The sequence below is a fragment of the Danio rerio genome, chromosome 13, assembly GCF_052040795.2.
Source record: "Danio rerio strain M-AB ecotype USA chromosome 13, GRCz13ab, whole genome shotgun sequence".
NCBI classification, from domain to species: domain Eukaryota; kingdom Metazoa; phylum Chordata; class Actinopteri; order Cypriniformes; family Danionidae; genus Danio; species Danio rerio.
In genome coordinates this window covers 1,370,001-1,385,433 of record NC_141033.1, presented here as the reverse complement: position 1 = coordinate 1,385,433, position 15,433 = coordinate 1,370,001, and the positions used below count along the sequence as shown (strand labels likewise).

At 35.4% G+C, this 15,433-nt stretch overlaps 1 protein-coding gene across 23 annotated transcripts in view; it reads right to left on the bottom strand.

Moving 5' to 3' along the window:
- Positions 1-15,433, bottom strand: part of dst (dystonin) — a 291,289-nt gene that overhangs the window by 260,471 nt on the left and 15,385 nt on the right. For 7 of the 23 annotated variants that reach the window (XM_087278738.1, XM_087278754.1, XM_087278743.1 and 4 more), the window contains exon 1: positions 15,319-15,433. This exon is cut by the window's right edge and continues 6 nt beyond it. The exons of the other annotated variants lie outside the window; for them this stretch is intronic. In XM_087278738.1, coding sequence (XP_087134864.1) covers positions 15,319-15,406 — 88 coding nt within the window. In that variant the 5' untranslated portion in view covers positions 15,407-15,433. The remainder of the gene's footprint in view (positions 1-15,318) is intronic. 23 annotated transcript variants of the gene reach the window in all.

Below are 15,433 nucleotides of genomic sequence, written 5' to 3'. Positions count from 1 at the left end.
TTACTTAACCCTGAATACAGATTTGGCTTATTGCCTTTTTTGGTTTGGAAATTTGTTTTATATTTATGTATTTATGTGCCTATGTATATATATTCATTTATTTTATTTTATTATCTTTATATGTTTTAGTATGTCCTTGTCATTACTCTAGTTTTTCCTTTTTATTGACACTATTGTTGTTATTGCTGGTACTATTAGTAATACTATTATTTAACAAGCTGTATATTGGTTATTACATGTATATCTACGCACTTTGCTCTATGCTGATTGTCTACGGCATGTTTTTTTGTGTTAATACAAAATAAAATAAAAAATTTTGATGGATTTCCCAGAGATGGGTTGCGGCTGGAAGGGCATTCGCTGCGTAAAAACTTGCTGGATAAGTTGGCGGTTCATTCCGCTGTGGCGACCCCGGATTAATAAAGGGACTAAGCCGACAAGAAAATGAATGAATGAATGAAATTTGATGAAAAATATATATATATATATATATGGGGCGACGCAGTGGCGCAGTAGGTAGTGCTGTCGCCTCACAGCAAGAAGGTTGCTGGTTCGAGCCTCAGCTGGGTCAGTTGGCGTTTCTGTGAAGTTTGCATGTTCTCCCTACATTCCAATAGTATCTGGATGCAGCCTTTATGATGCAAGCTGAGATTGCATCACTCAGCGATGCAATGTCAGACACAATGCTCTCAAATGGAGCGAGTGACGTCACTGTGAGGGGTAGGGTTAGGGGTGGGGTTAGGTGAGCGCATTAAAAAGCATTGGATGCAGCCCAGATTGCACTGCAACAGGTCTGCATCCAGACTCCTCTCCTCCGTTCGTGTGGGTTTCCTCCGGGTGCTCCGGTTTTCCCCACAGTCTAAAGCCATGCGGTACAGGTCAATTGGATAGGCTAAAATTGTCCTTAGTGTATGAGTGTGAATAAGTGTGTGTGTAGATGTTTCCCAGGGATGGGTTGTGGCTGGAAGGCTGTCAATTTAGTGTAATAGTAATTTAATCAATGACTAGAACACTAAATAAATATTGTAAAGTTAAGAATTATTCATTCATTCACGTTCCTTCGGCTTAGTCTCTATTTCAGAGGTCGCCACAGCGGAATGAACTGCCAACTATTCCAGCATATGTTTTCACAGTGGATGCCCCAGTACTGGGAAACACCCATACACTCTCAAATTCACTCACACACTACAGCCAATTTAGTTCATCAGTTCCCCTATAGCGCATGTGTTTGGACTGTGGGGGAAACCGGAGCACCCGGAGGAAACCCACGCCAACACAGGGAGAACATGCAAACTCCACACAGAAACACCAACTGACCCAGCCAAGACTCGAACCAGCGACTTTCTTACTGTGAGGCTAGAGTGCTCACCACTTTAATTGAAACTTTTAAGCAGACACTTACAGTAAAGCATTATTTTATCATTTTTTTTAATGCAAAATACCTTTCAAATGTAGCCAAAAATACATCTGCCTCCAGAATAGTGTCAGATGATGGTATATTCATGGCCATTATGCAACACTGGATTCAAATGCACTGATGTCTTCCTAGCTTCAAAGTGAGAATCTGACAGCTTTTGATCAGCATTGTGTCTCAGAGTGAACGTTTAGCACATAATCACTGCAGGTGTGCTGAAACACGAGCCCATGAGACGCCCTAAAGCGAGTCCAGAAATCTGAGTAAGACGCGTATCAGACCTGAGTGTGAGACTGCAGCTAGTATCTGAGCCGGTAGTGATTTATATGATGAGCGTTGGCATCTGACCTGGTTAAACGCAGTGTGTGCTGGTGCTGAGAGTGTGAACTAAATATATCACAGCGCTGTGTGTGAAAGGAAACTACAGACGCAGAACAAGAATGGCTGCCTCTTATGAGCTACCTGACAAAAGTCTTGTCGCCTATCCAAGATTTAGAAACAACAAATAATAAGTTGACTTGTAGTTGATCATTTGGTTTTAGAAGTGGTTTATATAAAAGGCCTCTGTTGTTTGAGCACAATAAAATCTGATCATGCCTTGTTTTAATTAGGACAGTGCGGTCTGACTCTGCTTAGACTAAAGTCTCATCACTGGACAGAAATAATGTCCAGTATAGAATATAAAGTCCTGCTGCAGTGGAGACAGAATGAATATTGTGTCTGACTCCATCATGAGCTTGGAGGACTGCATCCATACATCTCTGACATGACTCACATCACTGATTAATAAAGTCATCTGGAATGAAGAAGAAAGCCTTCAGCAGGATCCCAGAGCTCATCAAGAGTCTTTGTGTTCATCTTCAACGCCTCCTCCTTCATCAGCTCAATAATGTTCATGTCTGGTGACTGGGCTGGCCAATCCTGCAGCAGCTTGAGCTTCTCTGCTTTCAGGAGCTTTGATGTGGAGGCTGAAGTATGAGAAGGAGCGCTATCCTGCTGGAGAATTGTCCCTCTCCTGTGGTTTGTAATGTAATGGGCAGCACAGATGTCTTGATACCTCAGGCTGCTGATGTTGATCATCCACTCTGCAGATCTCTCCATACTGAATATACCCCCAAACCATGATTTCTCCATCACCAAACTTGACTATTTTCTCTGAGAATCTTGGTTCATGCTGGTTCCAGTAGGTCTTCAGCAGTATTGGTGATGATTGGGATGCAGATCAGCAGATGATTCAGAGAAATACACCTTCTCCAAATTATTAACTAGAAGTCAAGTTGCTTTTAAAACTGGATCCACGACAAGACTTCTGTCAGGTAGTGTAGAATATCATTTCACACAATGTAATGAATAGGTCATAATTTTAGATTTACTGAGATGATTTTGCAAGGGAGTGCATTTGTAAAAAAAAAAAATAAGAGCAACGATACTGTACAAATGAAATATATACAGTGCTTTATGATTGTCTGGAAGTCTAGACATATTACAGTACACACATTTAAAGGGCCATGAAGCCCCCTCGTTTCAGCAGGGTGTTTTCACACCTCTACTTTGAAAAAAGTCAGAAAAGTGGGCGTGTCCAGCTCTGTTTAGGGGGGAGTGTCGGAGGAAGAAAAGTGGGATGGTGTGGGAGTGTCTATTTGGGGGCGCTGAATTTCAGAGTCAAAACACACACACACACACACACACACACACACACACACACAAACACACATACATACAGGAGAAAGTGATGGTGTTTAACCTACATGGACATCTGTAGTCGAATTATTTGCCAAATTATTAAATGGTGGACTTTAACTGCAGTTTGGCTCTTTCATTCAGGGAATTCATTCATGCCCCTCGCGACACACGAGATATTTGATTCGAGGAGCTGCTGTAAGCGTGTATTTTTCATGCAATGTTTGATACCGCAAGGCGAATGAGAGAAAAAAAACCTCCGCATTTCCCAGAAACTTAGATGCACACGGCAGGTAGTGTCAGAAAGCCGCGTGTGTTATTCCGGTCACTAAATGCGGTAAAAACCCTACACGAGGTTAAAGTTTGGTTGTGGTGCTAACATGTTTACACTCTGTGCAATAGTTTGTTAGATACAAAACTAAAACAAAACACAAAACAAAACAAAACTTCACTGCAGCAAACTATAAAAGCAACACTTCACGCTTGTTTTGCCAACACAACGTGGCGTCTCTGTCCTGAAAACACGGTGATAGTAATGAATATTAATGAAGTTGCACAATAGAGCGCGCTGATTGGTTTGAACCAAGCCTTACTCATGCATTAATGCAGCACACTGTAAGACGTAATAAGACACACTCTGGCACAGGCGTCCAGTCTGCACGCTGGAATACACGCTATTATGTCATGACCGTGACGCAGCTTCAAAAATTAGTTTCAAACCGGAAGTACGAATTTGCTTGAAATAACGCAAAAACAACCAATTTACACTTTTTAGTGAAATATAGGTGTCCTAATAGTGTTTTCAGCAGTGTGGGACACATATACCACTGTTAACAGCTCAACACATGTGTTCTGGTGTTTCATGACCCTTTAATAATACAATGTAAAAAAAAGCACTGTCTTAATCGTACACTCTCAGAGATAAAGGTATGTAAGCTGTCACTGGGGTGGTACCTTTTTAAAAGGTTCAAATTTGTACCTAAAAGCTCCATATTAATACCTCAAGGGTACATATTAGTAGCTAAAAAGCACAAAAGTGTTCCTCTTAAAAATGTTAGGTACTAATATATACATTTGAGGTACCAATATGGACCCTTCAAGTCCAAAGGTGTACCTTTAGAAAAGATACCACCCCAGTGACAGCTTGTGTACCTTTATTTCTAAAAGTGTATAGTATCAATATTATCACAACAAAATATTGCAATAAGTGACATTATTGTCATTTTAAGACCATTTTATGCCAATGATAATATATAGCATAATTATAATGCAAACAGGCACAACAAGTTTAATTTTTAACATTATTTAGATTGTGTAATTTCATATTTAAAAGGTAAATGTCCTACTGTAGCAGCCTTTGACAGCAGAATTATAGAATGTAAATGTCCTTTTGTGAAAGTGCAATCAGATCAAATGTTGAAGAAATATACAGCGAATAATTCTTAGTCGATATATATTGCTTATTGTAGCAGGCCTATCTTAGAATCTCACTACAGACCAATCAGAATCAAGTATTCCAGAGAGTCACTTAATAATATGGTTTACTCACAGACAAAACAACATGTAATCACTAGTAAGGGCTAACGTTTCAAATCCTGCTTTTCTTCATGCCAAAGACTGACAAAAGCCGTATAAAAACAGTCCATAGTGAGGAACGGATGTAAAACGTGTCGTTTCTGTGTGCACTGTATGAAAGAGCTTCTTATCTTAGTAGAAAACACCAGAAGAAAAGCTCTGAAGAAAAATGAGAGACGCACCCAAACGCAAACCTGCAGTGTTTGACAAGCCACAAAACACAGCTCATAAGCTTTCTGATCCTCACCTGATAATGCTGTAATGTAACGATGGGGGAATTAAAGTTAAAGAAATTAAATTGAAAACACAACAGAAAGTGAATTAGTTAATATACTATGTTTGTGTGCCAGGCAGAAATAAATCTAGCAAATAGAGTGACTGAGAAAACAATAATAATTAAGATAATGGGGATTTTGGACCACCAAAATTTTCATCATTTTCATTTTTGTGTGTTCATTTATGTGTGGGTTTTCTCTTTTTTTAGCCAAAAAGCTGGGTAATTGTTGTGCAATAAGAGGTTATTTATTAATCTAATGCACCTTATGCGCAGTAAGGAGAAATGTATGGATTTGTGCCGAATGTTCAGGAATCTGGAGATCCCAGAGCTGTCATTATGGCTCTTTTTTATTTGCCCGCCAGGTCTCCATACAGAGCATGCGACTAAAAACTATATACAGTAAGTAGAAACTCAAATTAAAGAGTATACACACACACACAAAGTGTAACTTTGCAAGAAAGTGTAGTGTTTACTTGTATAAATAAATGATAGGTTGCCACATCACAAGGATTCTAAAGTATGTGTTAACGATTCAAAATTCTTATACTCAAAAGCCAGCAAAGTCACTGAAAAACAGTTAAACATATTTACAAAATAAATTAAAAACGATGTCTAAAGTTACGATTTTTCCCTACAAATTAAAAAGAAAAAAATCTTCAAATAAATTGGTTGAAATTGGGCTGCAGAATGTATTGCGGCATCGCTATCGCAATGTGCACATCTGCAATAGTCACATCGCAGTATGTCAAGCTATTTCTATTGAATTTAGTAGGTTCATCCTGAAAACATACTCCTATATACTTTTCTGAAGAGCACCAAATATGTCCCAGGAGCTACGTTGTTTTGCGATTTTTGTTTTTGTGAATTTGCGCTTTTTTAAATCTCAAATTTCTCTTGCGAGTGCCATTCACACCTGCTGTCAGGGGCGTAGCAACCGGGGGACGGGGACAGGGGACACACAACCTCCACACTTTTAGGGACAGACCATTTAGAAACTGGTGATTAAGAATGTAAACCTTTGGATTTCATACAGCTGCCTTTACAAAATAAATCAAAAACAATGTTAAGCCACGACCCAAATTTTTCATTCATTCATTCATTTTCTTGTTGGCTTAGTCCCTTTATTAATCTGGGGTCACCACAACGGAATGAACCGCCAACTTATCCAGCAAGTTTTTAGGCAGCGGAGGCCCTTCCAGCCGCAACCCATCGCTGGGAAACATCCACACACACACATTCACACACACACACTCATACACTACGGACAATTTAGCCTACCCAATTCACCTGTATGTCTTTGGACTGTGGGGGAAACCGGAGCACCCGGAGGAAACCCACGCGAAGGCAGGGAGAACATGCAAACTCCACACAGAAACGCCAACTGAGCCAAGATTCGAACCAGCGACCTTCTTGCTGTGAGGCGACAGCACTACCTACTGCGCCACTGCCTCGCCCGACCCAAATTTTTAGGAACTATAATACAATTTTAGGAATTAAACTTAATTTGTATTTATTTGTTAACATAAACAAGTAGTGACAGATACATCATAAGAAATTCACTAAGACTTACAAATAAACACTATTTTATTGCTGTCATTTAACAAAATGGATCAAATTCTAAAAATATTGCAAAGTAAAAATGACAAATACTGTTAATAATAAACTGTTAATATATATATATATATATATATATATATATATATATATATATATATATATATATATATATATATATATATATCCATACTTTACATATTCAGGGTCGTACTTGCGCTTGACATTTGTTGCAATAATTAAATGAAATTTCACATGTCAAACGATAGGGTTGTCGCGCACGCATTTCAAAATAAAAGTCTGGTATAAGCGAAATAAGTAAAAAAAATTTACTTTTGTTGTTTTTTTAACACACATTCGACCCACTGAACATGTTCCTGCGACCCACCAGTTGAGAAACACTGTTCTGGAAAATATATAGGCCTGTATATGATGTCTCAAATTTACAGAGCTTTGTCAATGTGTTCATTTTGGGTCTGGTTCAAAAGTACAAGATTACGACTTTCTGAAAGGAGCCGATTTAATCTGGTATTTGAAGAAACTCTCAATTCTCAAAGTGTGTTATTACCTCTAATACCCAATTAGCCATGTATTGTACCACAGTGCTGCTTACCTCCTAACCAAAGACCAACTGAACTCCACAAAGCAACCAGACACTAACCAATAGATCAACCATTGACGAGGGATTTATTTCAGACTATTACATAACACAGGAGAGACACGATGGCTCAGTGGTTAGCACTGTCGCCTCATTGCAAGAAGCTCGCTGGTTTGAGTCCTGGCTGGGTCAGTTGGTGTTTCTATGTGGAGTTTGCATGTTCTCCCCATGTTGGTGTGGGTTTCCTCCGGGTGCTCCGGTTTCCGTCAAAGTCCAAACACATGCGCTATAGGGGAACTGATCAACTAAATTGGCCATAGTGCATGAGTATGTGTGTGTGAATGAGTGTGTATGGGTGTTTTCCAGTACTGGGTTACGGCTAGAAGGGCATCCGCTGCATAAAACATATGCTGGAATAGTTGGCGGTTCATTCCACTATGGCGACCCCTTATAAATAAGAGAATAAGCCGAAGGAGAATGAATGAATGAATAGTGCACTTAAACCCCCAAACCGGCCTGATTTTCTGGAGTCTGTAGGTGTGGATGTTGTTTAAGGTGTTTAAAGTCTCTTCTGTTTTGGCTGTCAGGAGTGTTTGACTGAAGGACAGAGTCACTGACAGTTTATTGGTCACCGTAAACAGGCTGGATGCCAACTATAGAGCTGCTTAAAAGGAGAGTTCACCCTAAAATTCACATTTTCTCACAGTTTACCCTCTGCAATTAATCAAATGTCAATGCTCTGTCCACTTTTGATGTTGAAAATTTCATTCATTCATTTTCTTGACGGCTTAGTCCCTTTATTAATCCGGGGTCGCCACAGCGGAATGAACCGCCAACTTATCCAGCAAGTTTTTACGCAGCGGATGCCCTTCCAGCTGCAACCCATCCCTGGGAAAATGTTGAAAATTGAATTCTACAATTTACCATGTTGACATTTTAACAGTTTGCAATGATATAATGTATAAGAAATAATATATTGTGTGAGAAAATGTGCTGGCAGTTATTTACAAGGTTTTTGTAGCGTAATATACAAGAACACAACATACAATATAGCACTGCAGACTATTACAAATGTTGATAAATGTCACTTTTACAACTTTACAAGGTTTAAAAGTTATTGGAAGAAAGATCAGGGTCTCACAATGCAATAAAAAATAACAATAATTAGGAGAATAATTACACAAATATATACAAAATACTCAAAACTGATCATTTACAGATAATTTTTTACAGCTTCAGCGTGAATCCAGAAGATGTTCATTCAGAGAGATGTTGCTCAGTTTTGCGTCAGCATTTAGTCTCCTCGTTTCTCCTATTGGTGCAGTTTGGAGTGGGAACGATGGACAATGATAAAGCTGATGTCTAGTGGAAACATTCCTGCAAGTGACGTCCAGTTATTATACAGTAACAGTGCTGGAGCTGTTCTCTGAACAAAAGACGTCCACATACACTGTCTGCCTTTTTTCTCTTATGCTAAACGTCTCTCTTTAACCCTATACAGAGACTTCAGGGTGAATGCATGTATTATGTAAGTGTGTAGAAGAAAAAACTGCTGTGGTTCAGGCTACTTACTGATTAAGCCAATATATGAGTTATGAGTAATGAATCTGTAGACATTTTTTGCTATTTCTGCGCAGAATTTTGTTAAAAATCTGCTAATTTATGCTGGATTTTGGGAGTATCATAACTAAAATCTTAATATATGAACTAAAAAGTAAAAGCTTTTTAACTTGTATTTAACGTTTACAATGCACATCCAATTAGATCCACTTTATTTGCTAAACAAAGCAAGTCTTCAATATAATATCTCTACTAAAAGACAGAAAGTATGACTTTACAAACTGTATCGTGAATAAATTATATGAACATTTTCAGTTTAGGCAATAACATTACTGAAATTAATTAAAAAACTGAATAAATATGAATTTACACACATTTACTCACGTAAATAAACAGAATCAATGATGGGCTGAAAATCTGTGGAAAATCTGCAGAATTCTGCACGCGCAGATTTCGTGTTGGCCTAGTTATGAGACAGGTTTAAAACAAATTGGGCAATTTAAAACAAGTAATACTAAATAATAATAACAATTAAGGATGTAGAAATAAACTTATATCATGTTATGCTTGATAGATGATACTAATATTAATGTACAAAACCTTAAAGACTAAAATAAACTTAAACACTAATCCTATGCCAAACAGTCTTCTTACAATTTAATGAGAATTATTTGGCATGTAGACGCAATGTAACTTAAATTCAACAAACGGACCGTCAAAATTAAGTGTGACAGAATATGTACATAAATGCATAATAAAATTACAAAAAAAATTATATATATATATATATATATATATATATATATATATATATATATATATATATATATATATAGTAATTTTATTATGCATATATGTACATATTCTGTTTATTAATTAATTAATAATTTTTATTATTTTAAATTTTTTATTATTATTAATTTTGTAATTTATTTTTTTAGCTTTGCATTGTTATAAATGGCCATTGTCTGTTGGTGTGTTTCAATGTGTTTTGTAATCAGTTAAAATAGTCAAAATGTTAATAAAAAGATTTAAAAAAAAAACGTCGAATTTATGCTGGATTTTGGGAGTATCATAACTAAAACCTTAATATAAGAACTAAAAAGTAATAGCTTTTTAACTTGTATTTAACGTTTACAATGCACATTCAATTAGATCCACTTTATTTTGTAAACAAAGCAAGTCTTTAATATAATATCTCTACTAAAAGACAGAAAATATGACTTTACATGGGCCAATAATAATGGCCCAAAGTCAAAATCAAGTCTGATCTATTTTTCATCTTTTCTGTGTGTTTACTCATGTAAGTTAATAAACATTTGCATGAAGCATCTATTTTCTGTATTATCTGTCATGTCAAGAGTTCGCCCGTAGCTGGTGATTGATTATGAAGCGTGTTTGGCATGCTGTCCCGGGAGAGAGCCCTGAGCTCGTGAGATCCTTGAGCCCAGGTCTCTCCCCCCTCCTTTAATGTTTTGACACATTAAAACATTGTGGCTGAGAAATACTTATTTGATGTGGCCAGAAATAAATTTGGTAAATCTTTCATTTTGAGCCGTAAAAAGTCATGTGAAATAATAACTAATTGCATTGCGACAACCCATTTGCTCATGCACACTGAGCAAGCTAATACACAACACACACAACAAGTTAAATGAATAAGGAGGCATGTTGTGGACGTAACGCAACATCTAAATCAAGTCATCTTTTCATCAAAGTCAAATTTATGCATATAAAATATAGTTTCCCAACAAAAAAAGTGTGGCTAGTGAAATGTGAAGTGATGTCACTTGCTGAGGCGGGAAACTCTGGAAGGCATTCATGCCTGTCGTTATACTTCTCTCATTAACGTTTATGTTTAGGAAACACCAATGCTAGATTAATCCTGTCAACTCTGTTACTGTGAGATTTCACTCTTTAAACACAATAATATGATGAAAAATACATAAACCGTGTTGTAGACACGTCATGCGGAGTTTGCTTTGAGGTTAGCATCAGGAGCTAAAGCACAAAATACTGCACAACATCAACTCTGTTATGCAATTTTATAAGATCTAAAAATCATTTATATCAGTGCCCCACTGTTATGGGTTGGTGATTGGTTCGTTGTGTTTCCTGGGTTTTGCTTTCTGTTTCTTAACAGGTGACTCGTTATGATGCTGCAGGTGCGGCTAATCTTCAGGCTTTATAAAAGGAGCTTCCAAACTGTGTTGGAGAGACTGCTTTGGAGGACCGTTTTTTCGTTTGACTTCCTTTGCCTTACCCACCGCTTATATTAATTTTGTTTATTTGAACTTTGCTCCTGTATAATTTGTTGTATTGAATATTGTTATGTTAGACAATTAATTTGTTTACTTTGATACCCCTTTTTGCACATTATTTTATTTTATAATTTTTGTCTTTTTGTAACCTTTAAATCAGTGGTTCTCAAACTGTGGTACGTGTACCACTAGTGGTACGCGGGCTTCCTTCTAGTGGTACATGGAGGAATGAAATATGTCATGTACATGCTATACACATTTCAAAATTTATCAAAAATGATGTATATAATATGCCATATATGACATATAGCCTATATTTCTGAGGTAATCTGCCACGTTTTTTTTTTTTAACTGTGCAGAGTTGTAGCTGCTTTACTGGGCCTACTACACAACTGAATTTCAATACTGCTCATTTTGGTGGTACTTGGAGAGAGAATTTTTTTCTGAGGTGGTACTTGATGAAAAAAGTTTGAGTACCACTGCTTTAAATAAATATCTTTTTGCATTATTATATTTAACTTGGTTTGGGTTCCCTTCATTTTGTTGCGTGCTTGAGCCGGCACGTAACACCGACCCTAAGTAGTTTAGAAGAAATTGCAGTTAAAGATCTCAGTGCCAAATACAAAATTTCTACACTATATAGCAAATTTGTTAATGCTTCCAAAGAATCTACAAATCATAAAAGACTGGCTTGGATTGAAGACTTTCAAATAGATATTACAGAAAATGAATGGGAAGAAAGTTAACAATTATCAATCAATACCTGTTTTAAACTAATCCAATATAATTGGGTAATGAGAACATATATAACACCAGACATGTTAAATAAATTTAATAGAAATATTCTGGACATTTGTGGAAAATGTTTGACTTACAAGGGCACACTGTTCCATTGTGTTTGGCAATGTGAGCACTTGCAATTCTTTTGGAAAGAAATAATTGGTGTAATCTCTAAAACTATTGGTAAAGAAATCCCTGTTTGCCCTAAAATCTGTATCCTTGGTCTTTTCCCACCTGCCTTATCGCTGAAGTCATATGAACAGAAGTTTATAAATCTGTGTCTATTACATGCGAAGCGCCTGATTGCCATTCACAGGAAAAGTTCTCATGCTCCATCTTTGTCACTCTGGATTAAGGAAATGTCGTCGTGTATAGCAATGGAAAGGTTGACTTATTCAATCAAACAAAAAATGCACATATTATACAAGATTTGGGACTGCTTCCTTCATTTTTTAAATAAGAGTGGACTGACCGTTTAGTAATCCCAAACAATGTGACTGTTAATATACACTGTGTTTGTAATGACTAACTTTAATATACTTTTCACTTTCACTAGAATGTATATGTTGAAATGTCAATGTTTTAATGGTATTTATTTTTTATATATTTTTAATTTTTAACAAAATTGCTCTTTTTATTTTTATTATTATTTTATCTTATTTTAGTTAATCTTTATTTTCTATTTATTTGTTTATGTATTACTTTCCTCGCATGAGAATGCATTTTTTTATTCTTTTTTTTTTATTTTTATTTATTTTTTTATTTGAACGTCGGGATGGGACGGGTGTTCTTTGATTGGTATTTGGTAACTAATACAGTATGAATGTATCACATTTTTCTGAAGCAATAAAAGTGTAAAAAAAAAAAAATCTGTTATAGTTCAAGAAGTTTAACAATGCATTTGAACCACAATTAGCAACAAAATCAAATGTTCCCCGTCACATTTGCATTATTTTACATTAATAACCAATTCAGTTTACTGTACAGTAGACATTAGTTAATGTTTAAGCAAAATAAGCAAAATGCTTAAAATTTATCCACAATAAGTGCTTAAATGTTATTAAATTGACAAAAACTATTATTATGCAATGTGGAAAATAAAAAAATCCATACAAAATGAAGATAAGACCTTATTTGTGAAGCTTAGTGCCTCTAGAAAGCAAAAATCACATCATATGACTGCAGCAAACACACACACACACACACTGATCTTTAGCACAGCTGACTGTTAGCTTTGATACTCAACAGCTGATAGATAAATCCTGAGCTACAAATCACCAAAACAGCGGCACAGCTTTGGTCTGCACTGCTTTATTTCCTGAGAAACGCATGCTGCAGAGGTTGACTGATGCTAAACAGAAAAAAAACACACATTTTAGCCTGAACTAATGATCCAAATGCCTCTAAGCCATTGTAAATGCATGAGGGGAGATGCATTTAGAGCAGAGTCACGATGGACGCACGACAACAGCTCAACAATCAGCTTGTGTTACAAAAACCAATAAAAAATCCATTCGTCAACATGATGAAAAATCTTCCACTTCTACAGCGTAAATAAAGGTCTATTCTGTAAATAACACAGCGATTAAGCCATATATTTGTTTACAAGAAGATATAGTAACATTATAGATCATGAAACACATTAATTATAGCCGACATGCATATTACTGTCATACTGAATGTTCATTATTAGTTGTAAAACTTTGATTAGTGGCTTATTATAAATTATGAATGACCATTTATTCTGTAATTTAGATACTTTAAACCCCATTAATACTAAAATTATCTTTATTATTATGAATAAGCTACAGTTTGATGATTAATCCTGACTAACTGTGCACAAAACAAAGGTCTGTATTTTCACATAATATATATATATATATATATATATATATATATATATATATATATATATATATATATATATATATATTGACGTCCGAATTATTAGCCCCCTAAATTATTAGCTCTCTTTTTTCCCCACAATTTCTGTTTAACGGAGAGATTTTCTTCAACACATTTCTAATCATAATAGTTTTATCTTTGTCATGACGACAGCACATAATATTAGACTAGATATTTTTCTATACACTTCTATACAGCTTAAAGGGAGATTTAAAGGCTTAACTAGGTTAATAAGGTTAACTAGGCAGGTTAGGATAATTAATTAGTTTAACGATGGTTTATTCTGTAGACTATCGGGAACAAAAATGAGTTTAAAGGGGCTAATAAATTTGACCTTAAAATGGTTTTTAAAAAATTAAAAACTACTTTTATTCTAGCCGAAATCAAGCAAATAAGACTTTCTCCAGAAGAAAAAATATTATCAGACATACTGTGAAAATTTCCTTGCTCTGTTAAACATCATTAGGGAAATATTTAAAAAAGAAAAAAATTCAAAGGGGGGCTAATAATGCTGACTTTAACTCAAATATGAATAAACATTTCCTGTATACGCGTGTACATACACCAAATTAACATGCAGACTTTTATTTTGTATGCAATTGATCACGATTGATTGTTTAACAGCACTATGTAGGAGTTTATAAAGGGAAAACTCTTATTTAAGATTAACTTGTTACCAAAATTACTATACAATTTTATCCAATTTGATTTATTGATTTGTTTATTGATTATTTGTGAAATTTACTAGCATTTTCTGAGTCAACATATTTCAATAGCATTTGTTACTGTTATTTTTATTAATGTCAATGTAAAATTTAATATTTACAAATGTTCTTTTTTTTAATTATTAACTAATATTATAGTAAAAGTTCATGCAAAAAAAGTCATTCTAAATTTTTAAGTAGTTTTTTCAGTACATAAAGTAAGCTATTCTGAAAATAAAGCAACCACTGGCACTCATAGGAGCATAAAAAAACATACAATATCTTCCTTTATGTTCAACAGAAGAAGAAAAAACTAAAAAACAAACGCAAGATGAATAAATGAAGACAATATTCACTTTTGAGTGAACCGTCTCTAACAAACATGACTAGATATTATGATAAATGTGTTGCTAAATATTAAAACTGATAGTTACATGCATTAACTGCAGTAATATAAACCAGCACACACACCCAAAATAATGTTTTCTGCTCAGAAGCCACAAACAGAATTACATTTAAGCATATTTGTCATTATATTGGTTAATTCGCTTCTCCTTTAACAATACAAGTTATTTTATGAGATAATATATAAAGCCTGAAGAATGTTTATATGATTATTGCCCAATAAAAAAAACAGATAAACTATATACATCTATATTATTCCTCAGACAAACAGACAGGCATATAGATAGATAGATAGATAGATAGATAGATAGATAGATAGATAGATAGATAGATAGATAGATAGATAGATAGATAGATAGATAGATAGATAGATAGATAGATAGATAGATAGATAGATAGATAGATAGATAGATAGATAGATAGATAGATAGATAGATAGATAGATCCAATCTTCAAATAAGTATCAGGTTTGTAAGTGTAAACAAACGGTGTGTATCAATTAGTGTAACGGTGGTGTGTCCTGCTGATGTCCGGACACCGTTAACCGACTCGCTGACCGGGTTGTTATTTCAGCGAAATTAAAAAAGCCAAACCGAATGAATTACCTTTATATTTCTCGAGCACATCCTCATAAGCTTGGAGATACTCCAACTCGTCGGCGAGCAGATACGGAGCCGGTCCGTAGCGGGCCATGAGCTGGTCATCCACCGGCCGCACAAA